At 48.6% G+C, this 22722-nt stretch overlaps 1 protein-coding gene across 7 annotated transcripts in view; it reads right to left on the minus strand.

The window, feature by feature from the left end:
• Positions 1 to 617: 617 nt before the first annotated feature.
• LIPC (lipase C, hepatic type) overlaps positions 618 to 22722 on the minus strand; it is a 139531-nt gene continuing 117426 nt past the window's right edge. For 6 of the 7 annotated variants that reach the window (XM_080665879.1, XM_080665881.1, XM_080665878.1 and 3 more), the window contains 4 exons: positions 21097 to 21342; positions 10008 to 10125; positions 7873 to 8091; positions 618 to 1364 (listed from right to left, as the gene is read on the minus strand). In XM_080665879.1, coding sequence (XP_080522005.1) covers positions 1253 to 1364; positions 7873 to 8091; positions 10008 to 10125; positions 21097 to 21342 — 695 coding nt within the window. In that variant the 3' untranslated portion in view covers positions 618 to 1252. Of the gene's footprint in view, positions 1365 to 1959; positions 2061 to 7872; positions 8092 to 10007; positions 10126 to 21096; positions 21343 to 22722 lie in introns of all 7 variants that reach the window. The other variant, XM_080665877.1, reaches the window with a different exon arrangement.

Below are 22722 nucleotides of genomic sequence, written 5' to 3' on the forward strand. Positions count from 1 at the left end.
ATTGATTTTTAGAGAGAGTGGAAGGGAGAGGGAGAGACAGAGAGTAACACCTGCCACAGTGTTTTCGCAGCAAGCGTTCAGGAATCTGGAGAAGGGGCTGCAACATAAATGGATATACTAGACAAGAAATATAAATTTGGAAGGTATTTGGGAGAGCCAGATGGAAACCCTTTTGTAGTGGAATGGACTCCTGAATGTCTGGACCCACGGCTTTTTATTCACACATATTTCCCTTTAGCAAAGCAAACACACATATTAAAGGTAAAGTTTGGTAAACAGTAAAAGATTATCAACTTAGGGAATTGCCTACAGCTGTTCAGCAGCAGGTAATAATATGCAGATTTTTAGCCCTGCTGAAAATGTCCATCAGCCTTCTGACAAACTTCTCACATTTATTATGCTAACTACTGTCCTTAGCCTCCAGCAAACACTGATGGGACAGAGACACATTGATTGGTTGCCCCAGCCTGCAACCGAGGTACGTGCCCTTGATCAGAATTGAATCCGGACCCTTCAGTCCCCAAGCTGATGCTCTATCCATTGACCCAAACCAGCTAGAGCTCCATTACCTTTTTTTTTTTTTTTTTTTTAAAAAAATATGTTACTGATTTTTTTTTAGAGAGAGAGATAGGGAGAGATAGGGAGTGAGAAACATCAATTGGCTGCCTCCCTCATGACATCCTCTGGGGGTCAAGCCCACAACCTGGGCATGTGCCCTGACCAGGAATCAACCAGCGACTTCCTGGTGCATGGAGTGATGCTCAACCAACTGAGCCACACCCACCGGGCTCTATTACCTTCTGTTGTGAGCATTGTAAAAGAGGAAAAATTGGGATAATTGGTAATTATTTTCATTTATTGAAGCACCAGTTATGTAATAAAGAAGTACCTTTCCAGCATGGTTCAAAAACTGATCAGAATAAACTAGCAAAAAATTATGGAAAATTTGACTTAATTGGAAAAGACATTTTAAATTAGAACAACAGATCTAAAATGGGTTTCACATTTGTACTTATTTGCATATATTACCATTTAATCAGAGATAAAATTAGAAAATATTTGGTTACATTAATATTTGAATAAAGTTACATAATATAGTTATTAAAAGCTTAGTTTATAATAGTGAAATGTACTCTCCCTTTAAGTCTAAACTTTATGCAAGATTATTTTATATAACTGGTTTTGAAATAAGGCAACCATTCCAGATAAGGAATAGGATCATTTATTCTTTACACTGGGTCTTCATTAAAACTCATCTGTTCTTTCGCTTCTTTTTTTTAGAGTTTACGTCACATCTCACAAAGGTTTTCTCCTGGGTTGGGTGAAGTTGTAGGTCTTCCATGTTTTCTGAGCAAAATAACATTCTGAACAGAAAACATAAAGCAAAGACAGCATTAAGTTTTAGACGGAGCTTATTGAAGTGTTTCATCTTTTGTCAAATACTCAATTGATATAACACATGCTGTGTTTTTTTTTAAAAAAAAACTAGATTCTTATGTTTGCAAATCCTATATAATAAAGAGGTAATATGCAAATTTACCCTCATGTTGTCACAAGATGGCTGTGCCTACAGCGGAGGCAGGGTTCCCATAACAAGCCATAACAAGTGATCAGCAGGGACCTGAGGCTGTGTGACGCTGGGCTGGGGCGGGGGACCTGAGGCCATGCCCCCCGCCCAGTGGGGCTTGACAGGGGACCTCAAAGCTTGCCCCGGCGGGGCTTGATGGGGGACCTCAAGGTGTGCCATCCACCCTGGCGCTGTGTTGGGGACCTCAGGCCATGCCTCCCACCCCAGCGCCAGGCCAGGGGACCTGAGGGTGCGCCGGGGGACCTGAAGCTGCACCCCTCGCCTGGCCGGGCTTGATGGGGGACCTGAGGCTGCATCTCCCACCACCAGGGATTGCACCCCCCGCCCAGCGGGGCTTGATGGGGGTGGGGCTGGCCGGATCTGGATCTCACCCAGTGGGAGTGGGGCTGGCCGGGTCTGAGTTTCACGCGATTTCGAGGCACGCATGGGTGGGTGGGGACTTGTCTCTGGGTCCCACGGCATGCCCCAGACTCTGACAGGAGGAAGATTTTCATATACATTTTACTAATTTTCTTTCATCTCTGACACTTCTATTATAGAGAAAGGGCAAATAGCAATATTAAAATATTTCCTCTAATTAATTCCCTTTTAATGTGCATGGATTTTGTGCACCGGGTCACTAGTATTTTCATAACTTCAGAGAAAAGCAAAACCCAAGTCAGTGACCGCAATCCGTGTCAGGCTCTGCTCTGGGCTGATTTCAGTTCTATAAAAACGCTAAGTCCTAGGGGCAATCCTCCTTTATTCTCCCTGATAACCACTCATCAAAGATTTGAGCGTAACTACTGTTCCTTTCACCACATCGTCCTGGCTCCTGGGCAAACATTCACAGCTGCTTCAGCTGTTCTGCTCTGACAGTCTTCCCTCCAGCCTTTCTTCTTTGGACCCGCACCAATTTGTCAATGCTGGTCTTAAAGGTCCCTGGGCATGAGGCCACTGTCACCAGCCCCTGCCAGGCTGTCATGTAAGCCCTGCCCTTCCTCTCATTGATGCAGATGCTGTCCAGCCAAAGAGGACATCACTAATGCTTTGGGCCTCTTTTGGAGACCAGCTGGCGGCTAGTCTGCTTTGACCCATAGCTTGGCCTGAGATGCTATTTTGTGTTACCAGCTTCAGTGGTCACAGAGAATTCTAGTTCATGGCTTCCTTTTCTTTGAATTGCATCTGAGGTCAAGTCTTGACTCACAAACTTTTAACATTAAAGTAGTATATAAGCTAGACAAAACTACATGGTATCACTTATATGTGAAATCTAAAAAAAAAAAAAAAAAAAATCAAATTCATAGAAAAAGTAGAGAAAAGTGGTTCCCAGGGGCTGGGAGAAGGGGACTAGGGAGCGGCTGGTAAAAGGGCATAAACTTTCAGCTACAGAGTGAATAAAGTCTGATGACCTAATGTGAAACATGGTGACTATAGTGGGTAATAACACGACATGGTATCAATGAAATTTGCTAACAGAGTAAGTGTCAATATTCTCAAAACAATGAATATGATAAATATGTGAGGTGATAAGTGTGTTAATTAACTAGATGGGGCAATCCTTTCACAGTGTATTTGTACAGTGTGGGGCAAAAGAAGGTTTACAGTTGTAATACAAATAAACAAGGCTACAGTAAACTTTGTTTTGTGCGCTCACAATTCGAACCTACTTTTGCCCCACCCTGTATATCAAATCACAATGATGTACACTTTAAATATCTTACAATTTTATTTGTTAAATACACTTCAATAAAGCTGAAATAAAAGTGATATGAGTAATCTATAAATGCATTCTTGAAAAATTCAAGTAGTAAAGAATGAAGTCAAATATTAAAGACCCTTTTCTCCATCACCCTTCAGCAGTGTCACTTCCCTCCCCGCTTCATGGTTTGGTTACTGTCTTCCCAGGACATTTACACATACCCTGATGCTCATATGCAAACATAAGGGTTTTCTGTAGGTATTTTTCTGAAATTTTTCCTTGTCACCAAATAATGTACTTGGAGACCAGTCATATCCTATATAATAAACAGGTAACATGCAAATTAACCCTCACACCCTCACAAGATGGCTGTCTATGACCAAGCCAGCAGGGGAGTTAGTGAGGGACAACCAAACAACTGAACAAGCAGACTGTGTGGGGCGACCAGGATGACGGGGGGGGGGGCAGTTGGGGGCAATTAGGCTGGTGGGGAGGCAGTGAGGGGTGACTAGGTCAGCAGGGGGGGGGGGAAAGTTGGGGGTGACCAGGCTGGCAGGGGGGGAAGTTAGGGGCAACCAGGCTAGGAGGGAGGCAGTTGGGGGCAACCAGACAAGCAGGGGGGGCAGTAAGGGGTGACTAGGCCGGTGGAGGGAAGAGTTGGGGGGAGCAGTTAGGTGCAACCAGGCCGGCAGGGAGGGGGCAGTTGGGGGCGACCTGGTTGGCAGTGAGGGGCAGTGAGGGGCGATCAGGCCAGCCAGGTGGGAGGGGGAATTAAGGGCGACCAGGCAGGCAGGCAGGTGAGCAATTAGGACCCAAGCAGTCCAGGATTGTGAGAGGGATGTCCGACTGCCGGTTTTGGCTCAATCCCCAGGATCGGGCCTAAACTGGCAGTCAAACATCCCCTGAGGGGTCCCAGATTGGAGAGGGTGCAGGCTGGGCTGAGGGGACCCCCTCTCCCCGTGCATGAATTTCATGCACTGGGCCTCTAGTTAGTACATATACATCTCTTTCATTCCTTTCCACCTGCTGCATGGATTCCATTGTACACATAGAGCTCAATGCATTTAGCCATTTTCCTATTGATGGATAGATACTGAGGTTTTTTCCAATGGTTTACTATTTCCAAATAGTACTGCAACAAACATTTTGTACATATATAGCCTTTGTGGACATACTTAGTATTTCTCCAGGACAGACACCTGGAAGTAAAGTTCTGTGTCATGTCATATTCTCGGTCATATGTATTATGGGTACAAAAATTTTTGATAATGTAAGCTCCATGAGACCAAGGGCGTTGTCTCCTCTGTTCACTGCTGTATATCTGGGGCCCACAGCAGTGCCTGGCATAAGGCAGGTGCTCACCACGTCAGTTGCTGAGTCAGTTGCTGCAGACGCTCTGTAATTTCACTCCTACTATCAGTAGGAGAAAGCCCATTGCTCCACACCTTTACTATCTCTGCATGTTATCTCTTCTAATTCCTGCCCAACTGATGGTTGGCCAGAGATAATCTCACTGCTTTTTGTTTTGAATTATATGATTATTGTGGAAATGGAATATCTCATTACGGTTAGCCTATTGCTTTTTATGTGCTGCAGGGCTAATATTTTCTGTCCTTTCTCTTCACCCCACAACAGGCCCTCTTGTCCCTGACTTTGTGCCTGTGGGAGAGAAGAATCAGCCGTGGAGTCACAGAGCAGGTGACTTACTCAATTTCCTCCTCCCTCCGCCCCGCCTTGTAGTCAGCAGGGAGATTAAGAGTATGAGGTTAAGCGTTTGCATCCTGGCTCTGGGATTTTGCTGAAGGTGATTAAACGTTAGTAATTGTTATTACTAACAATTATTAGTAATAGTCTCATGAGATACATAATATAATTCCCATTTATTATTGAAGAACCGAGCCTCAGAGAGGTTCAGCTGTTCTCAGAATTATCCTACATATTTATCCTACGGAGGTGGTAAGCAGTGAAGTCAAAATGAGAGTTTAGGACTGGCTGATGCAGGGGCCACTGGACCCTGCTCACCTAGTGCCTTGCTCACTGCCTCTCTCTGGGAACACCTCCTGGCCTCCCCAAAGCCTGCTGCAGCTCAGCCCCAGCAGCACCAACCTGAACTTACTTCTTAAACTTCCTAGGCCACGCAGTACTAGACCCTGGCTAATCAATGTGTGGTCTATGACCAGCAGCACCAGCCGCGCCAGGGACTTGTTAGAGAAGCAGAGTCTCATGCCTCCCCCCAACCCCCAGACCTACTGAAGCAGAACTGCATTTTAACAGGATTCCCAGATGACCCGTGTGGACATTGAGGCTGGGGAAACTCTGAGATGGAGCACATTATTACTAAAACTAACGCGTCTTGTTTTCATTTATGCCAACAGTCAAAACGCAGATTTTTTTTGGTCTCCCTCCATGACATCTGGTACTGTGAAGACACATAGCCGGCGTTTTGTACTTACTGCTGGGAAACTCTAGGTCCCATAGCCCTTCCCCTCGTTCCAGCATGAGCCTCGAACAAGGGCTTGGTGTGCGTGTATTAACGTCCAGCACTGCACTCTGCTAGGTTCCCCTTAGGAGAGTCAGATTAGTGGGCCAAGGGTAACGGAGGAAGGACCTGCTGGGAACAGTGTACAGGCAACAAATGGGCGATGAATCAGGCAAACCTGAGTGGGAACTGGGCTCGGACAATTACTAGCAAAGTCCCCAAGCTGGGTAGCTTCTGTGAGCCTAAGGTTCCAGGTCTGCGCAGCCAACACTACCCACTTCAGAGGGTTGTTGGGAAGATTCCATGAGATGACTGCCCTGGAGCACTCAGTTCCAGGCCCGCCTGCTGTAGGAGCTCCGTAAGTGCCGTTCCCTCCCCTCTCCTCTTTCCTTCTTGTATGTATGCATGTATGTATATATGTATGCATGCATGTATGTATGTATGTATGTATTGACTGTTTAGAGGGACAGAGAAGGGGGGCAGAGAGACTGAGAGAGAGAGAGAAACATGGCTTTGTTGTTCCACTTACTATGCATTCATTGGTTGATTCTTGTATGTGCCCTGACAGAGAATTGAACCCACAACCTTGGCATATTTGGACAATGCTCTAACCAACTGAGCTACCTGGCCGGGGCCTCCTCTTTCCTTCTTGAGAATCGTGCAGTTAAGCACTAGTGGAGAAGGTAGCGTTGTCTTTCTTACCACCTTTCAGGCCAAGTCACAGGACTGTCCTGGGGAACAGCCACCGCCCTGGAGGGTTCACTCTCTAGCTGGGAGCATGTGGGAGGGGTGGTACTCAGACAGAGCTGATGTAAAGGGCCAAAGACTCAGGCAAGAACAGCTAAGCGTAGAAGAGGAGAAGCAGTTTAATTTTCCAAATTGATCACGTGGAGACTGCAGAGTGTGCTCTTCGTAATTGCCAAGACCTTGTATCCCAGGAAGATAGGCCCTCAGAGTGGGGCTGTGGAAGGGCCTCAGGGGGCATACATCTGCCCTGGTCCCCCCTCCCCCCTCCCCACTCCCGGGCAGAGAAACCTGGTGTATAGTCTAGGAGTGAGAAGCCTGCTGTTTTCTGTCCCTCCTGGGGACAAGCCAAAGAGAGAAATGAGCTTCCCAACAAATAAGAGGGAGAGGAGAGGCCAGTGTCCTGAACACGGGGGCTGGGGGGGGGGGCGGAGGGAGGGAGGAGACAGGAAAAGGTCTGGGAGGACAGAATTCTCCTTTCGTGAAGACCTGCACAGCTGCAAACAAGTATGGTTGCCATGGCAAAATATGTTGGGCATCTCTTTGCTCCACTGAAGTAGCAGCTGGACAACCCTTTCTTCCCCATCCCCTTCCTAACCCCTCATTGTCCCCGAGGACCTGGGGGCCAAGGGAGAAGCTAAATCATGCAGAGCAGGTTTCTTAAGGGCAACCCCCGGGTCCATGTCAAAAGGTTTCAGTAACAAAAGTGTGTCCTGGCTCCCTTCTCAGATCACAATGAGTCAGAAGCTCTGTGTGTGGGGCCGGACATGATGCATATTTAATACGCTTCCCGTGATTCTCTGGCACTCTAAGATTTGAAACGCATCACCACAGAGTGAGATGTTAAGATTATTATCTGTTAAGAGCATTCCTCCGAGTAAGGAACGAAAAAGAAATGTCAAATCTGGGGCCTTGCCACCCAAAGTGTGGACCTTGGCCCAGCAGCACTGACATCACCCTGTGATGCATCCACAGGCTGCGATTTGAGGAGTGTTGGGCTAGTGAGGTGGTCCTCAGACTCTGGAGGCAGGCAGCTATCACACCCAAGCAATGGAAGAGGCTAGCCCGGTCCTTCCACCTGTGGCTGGGCAATTCACTTTTCTCAGTGCCAATCCTCCATTATTAGGACATAATAATGCCCACCTCATAGGATAAATGCAAGTATCCTATATAATAAAAGGCTAACATGCAAATTGTCCTTTTGAACTGGGAGTTCAACCGGGAGTTCGACCAGGTGGTGGGGGGTGGGGCCAGCCCAGCCTGGTCGGCCCCAATCGGGGTGGGCCGGTCAGACCCCACCCATGCATGAATTCGTGCACCAGGCCTCTATTGACATTATAAAAGTGCTTACTAGATGTCAGGAGTTGAATGAGCACTCACCTTTTCTGGGTCTCTCCTGCTTTGACTCGGATGTTCTTTAGAATGAGGCCTGAGTAGAGGGGCCCTCTGCCCCACGGGATGATGGTCTGGACCGTGTTCCAGACATTGGCCCACACGGCGCTGTTTTCCCACTTGAATTTGATTGTGAGCAGCTCGCCAATATCCGAATCCAAGGTGATAAGAAAGGAATAGGTTTTGTTACTAGTAATTCCTTCGCCCCTTGAAGATACAAAGGAAACCAGACACAGTCAGTGTATTTGTAACAGCAAAGTGATGCTTAGGTACATTCAGGATGTGTTCGGTTTGCCTGTGTGACTTGCATGGTCATTCCTACAGTATTACTCAAACTCGTGTCGGGCAGATTATTCCTAGAGGTAGCAGCAATAGGATAAAAACGGGTTTTCTAGTAATATTGGGAAAACCATACTGTTTCCTGTGACAGCATATTATAAAGGCTCAGAGAGTTCCACAATGAAAACCTAGTTAACTTTGTTTAGCTCAGGCTTCCTAGCTTTTATGTTAACAAATCGAGAAAACTGCCCCCGATGGGACAGTGGGGGTTTGGCAATGGCCTCTGTCCAGGTCGGCTCTCTGTCGGTTTGATGGACACAACAGAGACGCACCACCCTCTCCTCTCCCCAGCAAGGCTCCTTTCTCCCCATATAAATAAATAGAAACGTCTATTTAAACAACAAAGCACAACAGTAATAGAAAACCATATATTAAAAAGATGCACCAATTTAGAGCAGTATTTAAACGCATCTCCATAGGCATCACCAGTATCAGTTTGCTCACTCATCTCCACGACATTAAACATGCCCAACATCGACAGAACCCAGATGCCCTTTCCACTCTTTAGAACAACCCCCGCCCCCCAGGGAGAGGTTTGGGTAATGCATGGGTAACACGGGATTTAGTGAGACAGTGGATGGAGAGCTTCCTTACACGGCTGCTCATCTAGCCCTTCCTGCCGGATGCTACTGGGACTCTTTTTTTTTTTTTCCAGACCATTAATTTATTTATATTTCTTATCGACCTTATTGCAAAACAATTCATTTAAGACAAATCACATTCATTTAAAGTGTGCAATTCAATGAGTTTTATCAGTTATTTACATTAATAAAACCACTATCACAATCAGGACAGAAACATTTTTATCGCCTTTTTGCCTTATTGCATTCCATCCCCCCTTACCCCTGGCCCCATGTGACCACTGATCTATTTTTGGCCACGTATAGAATAGTTTGTATGTTACAAAAATGGAATAATATAGTATGATTTCTTACCTTCCACTCAATTTTGCTGTGAACCTAAAACTGCTCTAAAAATTAAGTCTTTTTAAAAAATACTGGGACTCTTTAGGAATGCCTCCACCCGCTAGACTGGGAGAAGCCTCCAGGGCGAGCACCCGCACAGACTTCCCGAGTGACTGAAGCTGTGTGAGATCAGAGATCAACGCCTGGGGGCCATTTTTAGAAGCGGAGGACCGTCCCTGAGCGAGTGAAGGGCTAGTGTCACTTCCCAGGAAGAGCCCACGCTGAGAGTGGAGATGCTGAGAAAAAGCAGCTCACGGGCCTTTTCTGGCCGGTGAAGCTGGGAGCCTCTGAGGGAGGCGTGAGGCTTGTGCTGCGAGCAGGTGTGTGGCAGGACGAAGGACAGATGGGAAGGGCTGGCAGTGCAGGCGGATTGGCATGGGGAATTGGTGCCACGTTGAATGATACCGGTTTTATTTCTGGACTACTTTTCAGAAGTCACTGGAAAGGCAGGCACTCGGGGCCTTCCTGTGGACACCTGCTCTGGCCTCAACACTCCTCCCTGCCCGGTCTGCTTCCTGCACTGAGCGCAGGCACTGGGTCCCTCTGGTCTCCTCTCTGCTCAGCCCACAGGCAGTGGGCCGGTCACATGCACAGGTAGTGCCAACGTAAAGCAACGGTGGGCCTGGGAGAGGCCGGGGAGGGATGACAGGGCGTTGGGCTTGGGTGGATGTCTCATCTGATAGGGTGTTTGGGGTAGTCCTATGGGCTGAGAAAAGTAGATTGTATCTGGCCTGACCCTTGAGAAGTACAGAGTTCATCTAGTCTCTGCGAGAAAACTCAGGCTGCCATCACCATAGACGGGCTGCTCCTTGTACTCACAGAGTGATGGGGATTTTCTGTATTTCGTTTTCTGTTCCCAGGAGTGACATGGTAAACGTTGGTTCCACTGGCTTCTCAATTTGGTTGAGGAACTGGATCTTGAACTGATAATGATAAACTGGGAGCAGGGGAGGGGGAGGAGAGGGAGAGAGAAAGAGAATTTAATCAGAAAAAATTTAAATTTGAAATGCAGAGGGAAAAGTCTGGATAAGTAGATATCCCTCCCCCCCCACCCCATAATTCTATTCACAGGTGATAGAATTATGAATGCCTTTTATTTTCTTCTTTTTCTTTCTCTGTATCTCCTAAATGTCTTAAGAAGACTTCTATTGTGTTTGTAAATTAACAATAATAAGTATTATCCAACAAAAGGAGGTAGAACAGGAGTACAGTATATCTGGCATTGTCCCAACTTCTGGATGCAATTCTGTTGGACTACCTCATGTATTTGGTAGGGGTCCCCTTTCATAGATCGAAGAGTATATGCCTTTTGGACACCGACAAAGGCAAGAGGACACACTGCCATGTTTACGTTTGCCAGTTTGATGGGGTCAGTGTTGGGGTGAGGCAGAATTCTAGCTGAGACATATGCCTCAGTGACCACAGCCCTATATTCTGGGGCAGTTCCTGGGAATTAGTACTGAGGGGTTCAACGAGAACATTTTCCAATGGAAATAGATAACTCGAGTTCTAGTACTTGGTCCCAAAAGTTTTCTATCAGAGCAAATGTCCAGAATGTCCTTCTACTGGATTGTTTGGAAGAGAAAATGTATTTTATTTCTTTTTTACCTAAATACAGTCTATATTTCATTAACAACAACAACAAAAAAACCACATTGCGTACTAGTAGGCAGGTGTTGTTACATATTTCACATTGCATCATCTCATTAACTTGTCATAACAACTCTATGAGGTAGGTAGTGTAATTATTATCTTCATTTTATAAATCAGAAAATCAGGGCTCAGGGAGGTGAAGTGACTAGCTCAAGGTTACACAGCAACATCTGTGCTCTTAGCCTGGACCCATTGCCAAGGTTCCTAAGATGGCCTTGGCTTTGTCTGCATTGTTATACCAACCAGCTGTGAGGCTGTTTTCAAAATTCCCCTACCTCATTCCAAATTGGCTGATGGCTGCTCAGACTTCTTTTTCTTGTTGTGCCCATAGTCTGCAAGTACCTGCAGCATTTTAGCTCCAAGATGGCAAACAGGCTTAATGTGGCATGTCAATTTGATTGAAAGGACTGCCTAGAGCCCTAAGTTGAAATGGGTTCTGAGACTACGTCCAGGCTCTCGAGAAGGCTAGTGCCTGTCTTGGGCAAAGGATAGGGGATTTATGGTGTGCTTGCTGCGTACTTGCCTTTCCTGCTGTAGATACTGACTAGTCCACTAGTCCTGACACAGTGCCTTGCACGTAGTAGGTGCTTACTTAACATTTGTGGGATGAATGACCTGATAGTTCGCTTGGGAGTATCAGGATATGTATTAACATTTAGCAAGATGGAAAATCACCTCTAGAATTCAAGGCCTGAGTTTCAAGCTTTGTTATATGAGAATTCCTACTGGGAAGTAGAGATCCTAGAGCTAGCCACATGGTCATCCATTACGTGTACCCAGCATGTGGAAATTCATCATCCTCATGAATCATTCTACTAACTCCTAAATGGCGCATTTCCACTGGAGGTTGGTAGCTGCACGCAAACCTAGCAGCTGTGGCTAATGGAGTGTTGCCAACACTCCAGCTACAGGGTGTGCCTGTATTGCTGGGTTTCTGGGTTATTTATACAAACCTACCCTTTGGCACAAACTGACCTTCCCAATGGGCTTTGCGGTGGATTTACTCCAGTGACCTGTACATCACAGGTGCTTAAATCCTCCAGCCCAGAATAAAGTAGCTTGATACTCTCAGGACTATGGGACAGTGGGTGGGAAGTAAGATAATCTGGGTCAAGTCCCAGGAAGGGTCCCCAAACCTTTGGGTGGTGGTGGTGAAGACAGGGTCTCTGTCCTATGATCCCAGAAGCCTCTGGAGGTCTTACACTATTTAAGGTCTGTCTAGGGAACTCTGTTACAAGAGACTACTGTTATAGGTTGAACTAAGGCCAGAAGGGAAGGTCTTCCCCAAGATACTGGCCATAGGCATGGGTCCAGGACATGGGGATGATGTGGACAGCATGAGGTGGGAGGACTGAACTCGGGGCAACCTCCTAATGAGGAAGCAGAGCATCTTCCAGAGTACCCAAGGAACACGACTAGCAACCAATGTTTACCTATACTGAGTGGCCAGATTGTTATGATCTCTGAACACATAATCATCTGGCCACTCAGTGTATATCCTATATAATAAAAGACTAATATGCAAATTGTCCCCTCGACCAGGAGTTCGACCAGCAGGCAGGCCGACCGACCGCCCATGTCCCCTCCCCCTGGCCAGGCTGGCCAGACCCCACCCATGCATGAATTAATGCACCGGGCCTCTAATATATATATATATATACACACACACACACACACACACACACACACTGAGTGGCCAGATTATTATGCATTCAGAGATCATAATAATCTGGCCACTCAGTGTAGTTTACTGTGTATTCATTGGAAGTCTCCTGGTGCTCAGCCCAGTGCTAAAAGCTGTCAGAGGTAAACAAGCGAGGGTGTAACGGGCAGTATGCATGATAGCAATGTTGGCTAATATTTACATTAACTGCCAAATGTTTTGCATCTATTATCTCATTTAATTCTTATATCATGATCTTTTAGAGCAGGGCTAACTGAAGCACAGAGAGGTTACAGGTAGTAAGTAGTATAGCTGGGATGTATCTGGCTCCAGAATTAAACTAGTAAAATATTAAAACCTGAGACCAATAGCTTTATGTACCCTAAGGAAAAAGTTGAAGTGTGGAAAGAAGATTTAAGTTCAAAAATGTCATAACAGGATTATCTAATTAAAAATAAACCAGAAACACGCTAAATATTCACGAATAGAGGAATGACTATGGACTCTTAGTGACAATTATGATAACTACCATTTAGCTCTTTACTATGTCCCAAACACTGAGCTAATGACTGCATATAAATAAATATTTCATTTCTCTTTGCAACAACTTTGTAAGATGCCTACTTCATTCTCCCTCCAGCATCATTGTACAAACAGAGAAGCCGAAGGTAAGGAACTTGCCTGTTGTCGTGTGGGAAGAGCTGGTAAGCTTGCAATTAGACGTTAGTCTGCTGATTCCAAGCTCATGTTCCCAGCCATGTGATTTACTCTTATGAGCTCATTAAAAGATACTTTTGGAATGATTTCAATGCTTATGAAAGAGGGGGTGGGGGGACCCAAACAACAACCAGGCTATTAAATTGCATATGTAATATAAGACTGACTCTAAAGCAGAATGCACAGAAGGGGAGGCAGCCACAAAACAGTTAAGAGTGCGTATCTCTGGAGAGGGTAGAGTAATTTCTCTTCTCCTCTCTGCTTTTTTACAAGTTCCACATTTTCTGCAGTAAGCGTTCTTTTAGACTATCGTTGGAAAAAGAAAAGCTTTAAAAAGTATTAAGAAAGAAAGTGAGAGAGCCAGAACTGTGGCCCTGTCCCGGCGGAGCGTGCCGCTGGGAGGGCTTGCGTGCCTGTGTCACCCCCTGCCTCATGGGCACCAGAGTCCATGTCTTATCTCCCTGAGGCCGTTTTGGTTATATTAATGTTGCATCTCCACAGGGCACAACACACACCAGGCATGGAAGGACTGCTAGGGCCCTTTGTGTGAAAACAAGGCAATAAAGACCCTACAGGTGAATACAACTAATGAGAAAATAGCTCCTATTTGTTGAAATCTACTATGCATTTGGCTACATACTGTGTTTCACACACGTTTTTGTCCTCATAACAAGACTAAGTAAGGACAACATGCTTGTTAGATAGCATATTCTACACCAACCCTTGCTATCTCCATTCACCCTCTGCCCGCTCTGAACCCCAGGTGTGACCGCACAGCCTACACTACCCCGGCTGCCTTGCAGGATGGTTTGTGGTTGAGACTGACCTCTTGCGAGGCATGAGCAGGACATCAGAGAGAGGTCAGAGTGTTTTTCTCAGTTCCTTCCTGCTCTGGAGCCTGACAACACAGTCACTGCACCCAACTCCTCCCCAGCTCCCATTCCCCTGGGCTATTCCCACCCCTCGCTCTTCCTGGCCTGTTGTCAGATTTGGGGTGCAGTGACACCCTATGTTGGTTGCTTTAATATTGCCTGCCAAGTGTAAGGAGTCCTGCATGCTCTTTTTTGGTGACCCAGGCCAGTGGAGTCCTCGTTTCTGCTGAAATCTAGACAGATAGGGTGTCAATGATCCCGGAGAACCACAGAGAAGGAGGCAGAGGCTTGGAGAGCAGTCCAAGGTCACCCAGTGGTTAGAGGTGGAGCAGAATTTGAACCCAGGTGTCTGTCTGATTCCAAAGACCCTTCCTACAGTCTCCTGGGGCTCTGGCTCTGTAAGCTGGATCTGCCCTTTGAACACAAGGGCAGACACTCAGACCCTGAAGGAAAGCAGTGGTCAACACCTGCTCGATGAAGCCACCAAGACCAAGTGGCTGCCGCTCTCACCGTGGACATCCATCCTGGCTGTCATTGCTGGGATTCCTCCCACCTGTCCCGGAATGTTCGCCCGAGCGGGGATGAATGTTCCCTGTCTCTGTGCTGGAGATGGGATTTTGTCTTCCTTTGTTCTTAAATTGCCCATCGGAGGAGATTGATTTCCATGTCTTGGTTAGACGCCATGGTTCCCTGATTCTGGGGAAGGTGCTTGTGTAAAACCCAGGTCCGCTTAGAAGATTGCAAAGGTCCCTGTAGCTCTCTCCATCCTCGGAATGAGAATCATCTGTCCCTCCTCCTCATCCCACCGGATCTCCGTGGGGTGGGACCTTTGCAGAAAGTCAGGACCTGCAGTGTGTGTAAGCTGCAGGGGCCCGAGTGAGCTCACAGAAGATGTGTGGACTGCGAGGAGGGACAGAGGCAAGGGAACGAGGGCCCTCCCTGCCCCTGGGAGCCTGCACGCCGATAGACAGGGACTCCTGCGTTCCCTGCACAAGGGAAGTCACTTTTTTGGAGAAGTCTTGAAATTAATATTTTTAAAAATGAAAGGGCCTTTCATACTGAGAACTTATGTGTTATTTATTCTTGTTTTGAATTTTTCTATGTGTTTTTCTTGGGAAAAAAGAAAAGACAATTTGCCTACCATCCCCACCCCTCCTTCCGGAGCAATGATGCCGTTACAAAGATTAAGGGGAAAAGCGTGAGTAATTTTGCTCACTTTACTTTATGACATGTTTAATAAGGATTTTAAAAAATGATGCAGGGAAATGCGTTTGACCCTGTGAGTGCAAGGAGGCCAGCCAGCACAACACACCCCTCAGGGCAGCAGGAGAAACGATTTCAGGTCTGAAAGGTGACAACTATGAAATAGTCTAAGAACCCCGATCGAGATCATGCAAACTCCACCTGCGGCAGGGATGCCGGCCCCTGAAGAGCCTCCTCACCAGTCCTCTGGGTTCAGACACCCTGGGTTTTCTCATCCCATGTGAACCCACTGGTGCCACTTCAAACCGCTTAAAGTGGTTTTCACAGGCAGCACAGTGAGCATCAGGCTGTGAAATTGATGGAGAGAGAACATTTTTCTTCTTTTTGTTTTTGGTCTCATGGAAGACATGATTCTGAAGCGTTAGATATTGGCTCTGGGAGACAGCATGACTCCCTGTGGGAACATCAAAGCGGCCTGCTTTCCTGGGTATGGATTTTCTCCGGTGGAGATGGCAGGTGGGTCTCCTGCTTTATTGCAGCAGCGAGGGCTTGCTCCTCGATCTGAGATGCCTCCAACCCAAGAGGGAGGCTAGCAATCATGGGACTGAGAGGCCCCCGGACGGTGTTGCGCAGGAGGCCACCACGTGAGGCAGCCAGCACTTGTGGGGGCGCTGGCGGAATGAACCGGAGCAGGCTCGGAGGAGGAAGAAGAGGGGCGAGTGGTGGTGTTAGTGTGTGTGTGTGTGTGTGTGTGTGTGCGCGCGCATACACTTGTGCTTAAGTTGGTGACTATATTGGGCTTAACTGTAGCCCCCCACTTGAGTGATGCCCGATGTCACAAGATTGGATGCCTGTTCCTTCTGTGGGTAGTTGCTCTTGCTAGGGGTGAGGACAGGGGAGGGTGTGTGTGTGAGTGTGTAGGAATGTTGTGACATGTGCATGTGTGTGGTTGGTGTCCTGCTGCCCACTGTTTGGGCCGTGGTGCTTCATAGGGGATGTCCTCACCTAGGCTGCAGTTCAGCTCTGCCACCTACCACTGCGTGGCGGGGAGCACTCACAGCCTCTCGGGAGCTCAGTTTCCTCCTCTTAAAAATGGGTGCTGTGCTCCCTCATGGGGTAGGTGCGGATGCGACGGCATGTGCAGAGTGCCTGGCTTCTAGAAGGTATTAACCCAGTGACACCAGCTGTCCCACATGCTGGACTGACCGGACACGGTTCCGAGCCCCACCCATAGGTGCCAGTTTTAGTGGCTCGCCCCATTCACACACAATCACTTCATGGCCCGCATAGGTTTTGTCACTAGGTCACGGTCACATACGTGGTTGGCAGCAAAACCCAATTCTGGACACTCCTTGTCCTAAACCCACGCCTGCACGCTCTCTCCTGTATGTGCTCTTCCTTCGGAGCGCTCCCTGGAAATCAGTGAACACCTTCTGAAGAGGTAGCCGAGAAAAGCCAAAGACACAGACTCCCCCAGTCACAGCTGGAAGTCATCTCACCAACCAGGAGAAGAGTGCTTTGCCAGCTGCAGCAGCAATACAAGCAGGGCCCCAGCGGAGGAAGGGTGGGGGGAGGGGGAGAGAGAGAGAAAGAGAGAGAGAGAGAGAGAGAGAGAGAGAGAGAGAGAGAGAGAGAGAGAGAGAGAGACAGGGAGAGAGAAGAAGAGGGAGGGAGGGAGAGAGGGAGGGAGAAGAGAGAGGGAAAGAAAGAGAGGGAGTGAGGGAGAGAGGGAGGGAGGGAAGGAGGGAGAGAGAGGAAAAGATAGGAAGAGAGAGATGGAGAGAGAGATGGAGAGAGAGATTGGGGGGGTTGTGGGGTGAAAGGGGCAGGGCAGTGAAATCAGAGGCCTGGGGTCAAACACTGCCATGTGCTACTCATAAACGATATGCTTTGGGCAGATTTAACTTCTTTGAAACTCAATTTATGTATTGGAAAGTAATCAATCGCCCTCCCCACCCATCTGTCTCTGCCTGTCACCTATCTCTAGGTCGGTCGGTCGCTCTGGGTCGTTGTGAGGACTAAAGAATAAACGAGGTAACTTGTGCCACACATCCCGCGTGGAGCCTGGACAGGACGTCCCTGAGTGCCACTTCCCTCCCCTCCGCGCTGCCCCATCTGACTGCCACCAGGACTAATTAGATACAAGGAGGATTTACTCAATTCGGATTCGCTTCCCACCCCTTCTCTCAAGAAACTGGCTCCAAACTGGTAAAGATTCCTCCTGAGAGAGTGAGAATGGAAGTGGGCGATACATCGCCTCGTTTCACTCAGCTCCTGTTTCCCAGTTCCCTGCCACGCTGTCCTCTCCCCGTGTTTACCCGCGTTTTGGCAGACGGTTGTAGAAAATAGATCCTTTGATGGTTGTGTTGAAATATTTTGGAACCCAGAGGAATGAGGGGCTAGCTAGTCATCCTTTGTGCAGCTACAACCGGGAGGTGATTTTCATCTTGCCCGGCCAGACCCCGCACTAAAATATATAGTGCAATTAGATGTCCTTGAAGAATATGGGCTGTGGGTTCTCTGTAACCAGGGCTGGGCAAGTCTGTTCTTTCATGAATTGGTACCCATTCATCAAACGCTGGAAGTGGCCAGCGAAACAGGCTTTGGGGGCCTAAGTCAGAGATGATGGTGGCCATGGTGGGAGGGGAAGGGTGCGGTTCTGGTGGCTTGGATTACAGGCTTCCTGCCAGCATGGCCATGAACTCTCTGTGGCGACGGGATCTATTTCTGTGGTCTCTGCTCCAGCCACCGTGTACTTGAGCACTTGAAGGGTGTCAAGTGTGATGAAGGAATCACATTTTTTATTTAATTGACTGTAAATGGTTTAAATAGCCACGTGTGGTTACCGGCTACCATACTGGATGACAGCATTATGCAGACTGCAGCACCCGGTGAGCAGCTGATTCCACACAGGTGGAGTTGAAGCATAGAAACCTCCATCTTGTATAAAAACTGCTGTTTGAAATTCTCTGCTGTTTTTAGATAGTCCCTTGTTCTATGTAGTCAACTCTGCTATTTTTTAGGCAGTCCCTTGTTCTGTAAATTAACGTTACTTTTTAGCTTGAGTGAATAATAGAGAAGATAAAATTAGCTGTCTGACTTGGCAGGCTAGCCATCTGACAAAGGGGCGGATGCTACTCCCTATTAGTTAGGTACTATGCTCAAGGTTACAAGCTGCAAAAATAATGTACACAAAGCTCTTTGTAAAGTCTGCAGAAGGTCCGGAACCCCCATATTTGGGAGACAAAGAACTAGAAGCATATAAACAGGGAGAGCTTCCTCCATGTGTTTGCCCAGAATTTGAAAGACATTTTACTCCGAGCCCACCAGTGTGATAATAATGAAGTGTAACTCCATTTCTCTAAGCATTGCTTGGTTTTTCTCCGGTCTTCTATAACAGAGTCTCACCTGCACGGGATTCCCAATAAGGGGTTTAGGACTTGGCATACCGGAAGGACTGAGGCAGAAATGGGGAGGGTTTGGAGGGCCCGAGGAGGGGAGGGTGCCAAGCAGTCCACAGTGTATCACTGAAAGCTTGGTCAGGGGCTGGGGGTTTGGCTTCTGACCAGTTTCAGGCCGCCCTGCCTCACAGCCCTGCCTCTAGGATCACCGGCCCTGTAGGTCCGATTCTCACCCATATGGGTAGTTGGTAATAAAGAGATCCAAGTGTAGTCTCCAGGGGACTCCTGGCCGGTCTTCCTGGGGCAGCACAGAGCACATACCGCGTGGCAGGGGTTGGTCTCCCCCTATGCCTCTGAGGTAGGGACTCTGCCGGCCCTGGCTCAGGAATGTTTGAAGAAGAAATGAGTAAGGGGTCACATCAGTTTGGGTAGCTGCTGTGTGAGTAATGCTGCCCTAATGCGATTCTCTGGTCTCCTTAACAGGAAGGGAGCTCACACCGCAGCATGGGGTGGTCAGGCACTTGGGACCTTGGCAAAGGGAGGGGCTCAGCCTGGCTTGTGCCTACTGCTCTTCCTTCCCCTCGTCCTTCTGTGGACATGCTCTCCCTCCCCTATCTCCAGGCCCCAAGCAGATCTCCTTAGGCTGGGCCAAGCTCCTCACTTCAGATGCACAGCCCAGCCTTGGAAGCAGAAAATGACCCTTCTTCCCAGCTGATCTCAAGAAGAAAGCAACCCCCGCCTCCTCTCCTGCCTCCTTCACCTCCACAGGCAGGCCAGGGCAGGTTGCTGGGGTAGTGAAAATCACTCAGCAGTTGTTTGGAGGTCTGGGTCTGAATGCTGGCGCTGCCAAGGACCCACTGGGTGATCCTAGGCAAATGATTCCCCCATTTAGGCCTCGGTTTCACTGTCTGTGAAATTGGTGGGCTGAACAGTCCCTTGAAATGCTAGTATTCCAGGATTAAAGTAGATCCAGTGAACTGTGATGATCAGAGAGGCTTAATCACTCCAGGTGGCTTTGCTGTGTAAAAGAGGAGCTGGTTAATCCAAACGGATGTCTCACTGGCGACCTGTGGCCTGTGGCGGGGGAGCTCCCGGATGCAGGAGGCCTTCCACGATCCCTCACCTGCTTCCAGGTACAGGCCTCTCCACCCACGAGGCATAGGCAGCAGAGGGGACCCTCTGCCCTCAGGTGGGAAAGATCCTGTCCTCACTCTAAGTACTCTCAGAAGCTACCAACCACCCACAGTGATTTCTGTGGTTCCTAGGCTGGTTGGGCCCAGGGAAGGGAAATCTAACTGGCGGGCACAAGTTCAGATAAGCAGAGGAATCCTGCACCTAGAAAATAAGTGGTTGGGAGTTTGAACTTGGGAGCCTGAATGGAGCTCTGGACTGGGAGCCGGATGTGCCTGGTGCTAGGCCTCCCTCCAGGCTGTGGGCAGGTCGCTCCATCCGGGTTTTGCTCTCCTTTTAAAAGGGGACATATAGCAACAAGCCCAGCCAACTTGCTTGGCTGATGTGGGAGCCACAAGGAATCCATGGCTGCATCTAATGTTTTGCATAAGATGCTGTGCAAATGCAAAATGATGGTGACGATGCATTCACCTTCTGCAGGAACAAATATTTGCATGGAAGCAATCAAACCGTACAACACAGGTTCCCTCCCCACCCACTTCCAGCGCAGGTGAGCATGAGCTAACTCACTCACGAGCTGGTTTAGGGATTAGGTAGAAATGTGAATGGCAACAGATGTTGCCTGGCTCCCTCCAGGAAAATGTAGGCTTCATTGGAGTATTTCTCTGCTGGCTGCAGCCCAAGTTGTGGCCACAGCCCTTTCTCTGACCTCCCGTTCAACACAGGGAAGGGCAGGGGCTTGGTTTCTGCCCGAGGTGAGGGTCTGACTGGGAAACAATGGCAGCTGAAATTCATCTTGGCAAGGCCTGGACAGGGCCATGATCTCCCGTAACATCAGCTAATTCAAACTTTTGGGGAACAGAGGAGCCACAAATGTAGCCTGGAGCTGTATTTCTCATGGGGGCCAAGGGAGAGGAAAGCACTGGATCCTAGCCAGGATTTGGAGACACCACCAGGTCCCTGTAACAACAAGACCTGGGTGGTCCAGGCACCCCTTCAGGGCACCCTGGAAATGAATGAAGAGAGGCCAACCCTGGGGTAACAGGCCTGGAACACCAGCACAGATTGTTCCAGTTCAGGCTTTTCTTTCAGCACTTGGCAGCATGGTGGCCACATTCTTGGGAGAAGCGAGGCCTTGTCAGTATCACTGTATGGAATCTGTGCAGTTTCAGAAACACTGAAATAGAACCAGAAGCCATTCCAGGAAAAGACTTCGGGGAACTTCTGGGCCTTCAGGTAGCATGAAGGCTGCGGGCGCCCACACTCACCTTTGAACGGGGCCTGGGCTCGCGTCACCAGGAAGAGCTGCTTGCTCTTCTTGCTCTGCCCGCCCTGGCGGGTGTGGTAGCCCAGCGTGTTGCAGCGGCCCTTCTTGCAGTCCAGGCACAGGCCCTGGCTGAAGCTGTCCATGCCGCTGCACAGGTAGGCCATGCTCTGCAGGTCAGGGTGCATCAAAGAGTCGATGAAGAGGTGCACCGACCGCTCGTGGGCGCATTTTATGGTCTGGGCGAAGGCTGGAACACAGAGCAAGAAGGACATTAGCAACTTGAATCCAACGTCCCTTCAGTGCTGAGTAGCAGCACGTTAGGACGGGGAGGGGTGCTGCTGAGGTTGACCCACTGACAGTGGTGCATGTCCTAAGTGGCCAAAAACGTCAGAAAGAGGAGCCCCTCTCAGTCGTTAGGGTGGAGGCCTAGTCCCAGGCACCCTGCGACCACGGCATGCTACGTACGGTAGGTGTTTTGAAAGGAACTCCAAGTCACTAAGAAAATATCAGATTATTTAAGAAAGCAGGATAGTGTAATTCCACTTTCTAAAGTGGTTGAAAATGCACATGCTGATGCCTCGGTGGTGCGTTAGCCGGGAAAGGCTTGTGTGGGATGCCGCTGCTCTTACTAAAGGGCGGGAAAGGAGGGCTGGGTGCACTAGTGGCTCCATGAAGGGTCTTTGAGAGCCCACTCTGATGGTCTCCTTTCTGCCCCGAAACAACCATTTCGTCCCTGGGTAACTGGCTTGGAACACCAGCTCGGGGATGGGCTTCCAGAGAACACACCCCAGGGACCAGGTCCTTACGGCCCTAACCCCTCCAGCAAGCTTAGGAGGTTTCGCTACCTTTTATTTTCTTCCTCTGAAGTCTCCAACAACCTAATCTTTAGTAAATGATGCTCAAAGAATGTTGAGGAGCCAACACCAGGCATGGGAAGTACCTAATGGGAAGGTAGAGCACAGGTAACTTTGCCCAAAGCTCTTTCCCAGAGAGCCGTCACCTTGGTTCTTGGTCCCTAGCGGCTGCATGGGCCAAGCACCTAAGATTGGGCAGGCACTCTGCAGAGTGTCCCCTGCTCATATACTCCCTGCATCTTCACACAGTTCCTGCCTCTACTCCTGCATCTGCATGCAGCTCCTTGAGGCAGCTGTTACCAGTGAAGACATTCATGAACTCCCTCGAGCTCACCTGGCCTCACCCAGGTGGTGAGGATGGTAAAGCAGTGATCAACTTCCCTTCTGCCCAGCGATGGTAGTGAGAACCACCCCAGAATGGTTCTTCTCCAACATAAGGATGAAGAACACAGAGAAGAACCATGCCGAGGATAGGCAAGCTAAGTAAATGGACTCAGTCCCATCACTTTGAAGTTTAGCACAAGAGCCAATAGCACTCATTGGTCATCGAGGCATGTCCCAGGCTGCTCGCTACTAAGCACCATCCTGGAGGTCTGTGATGAACTCCGGGAGGTGTGGGACTGGGAGGAGGGCTGGCTGGGCAGGCAGCGTGGAGGAGCGACGACTCCAGGGAGATGTAGGGAATGGCAGGGGAAGTTCCCAGAAGGTTCTCTCAGGCGTGGGTGGCTGGAAGGCCAGGCGTCCGGCCAAGATGAGGTAATGTCGAATGTAAA

The sequence above is a fragment of the Plecotus auritus genome (assembly GCF_963455305.1).
Source record: "Plecotus auritus genome assembly, chromosome: 1".
Taxonomy (NCBI): Eukaryota; Metazoa; Chordata; class Mammalia; order Chiroptera; family Vespertilionidae; genus Plecotus; species Plecotus auritus.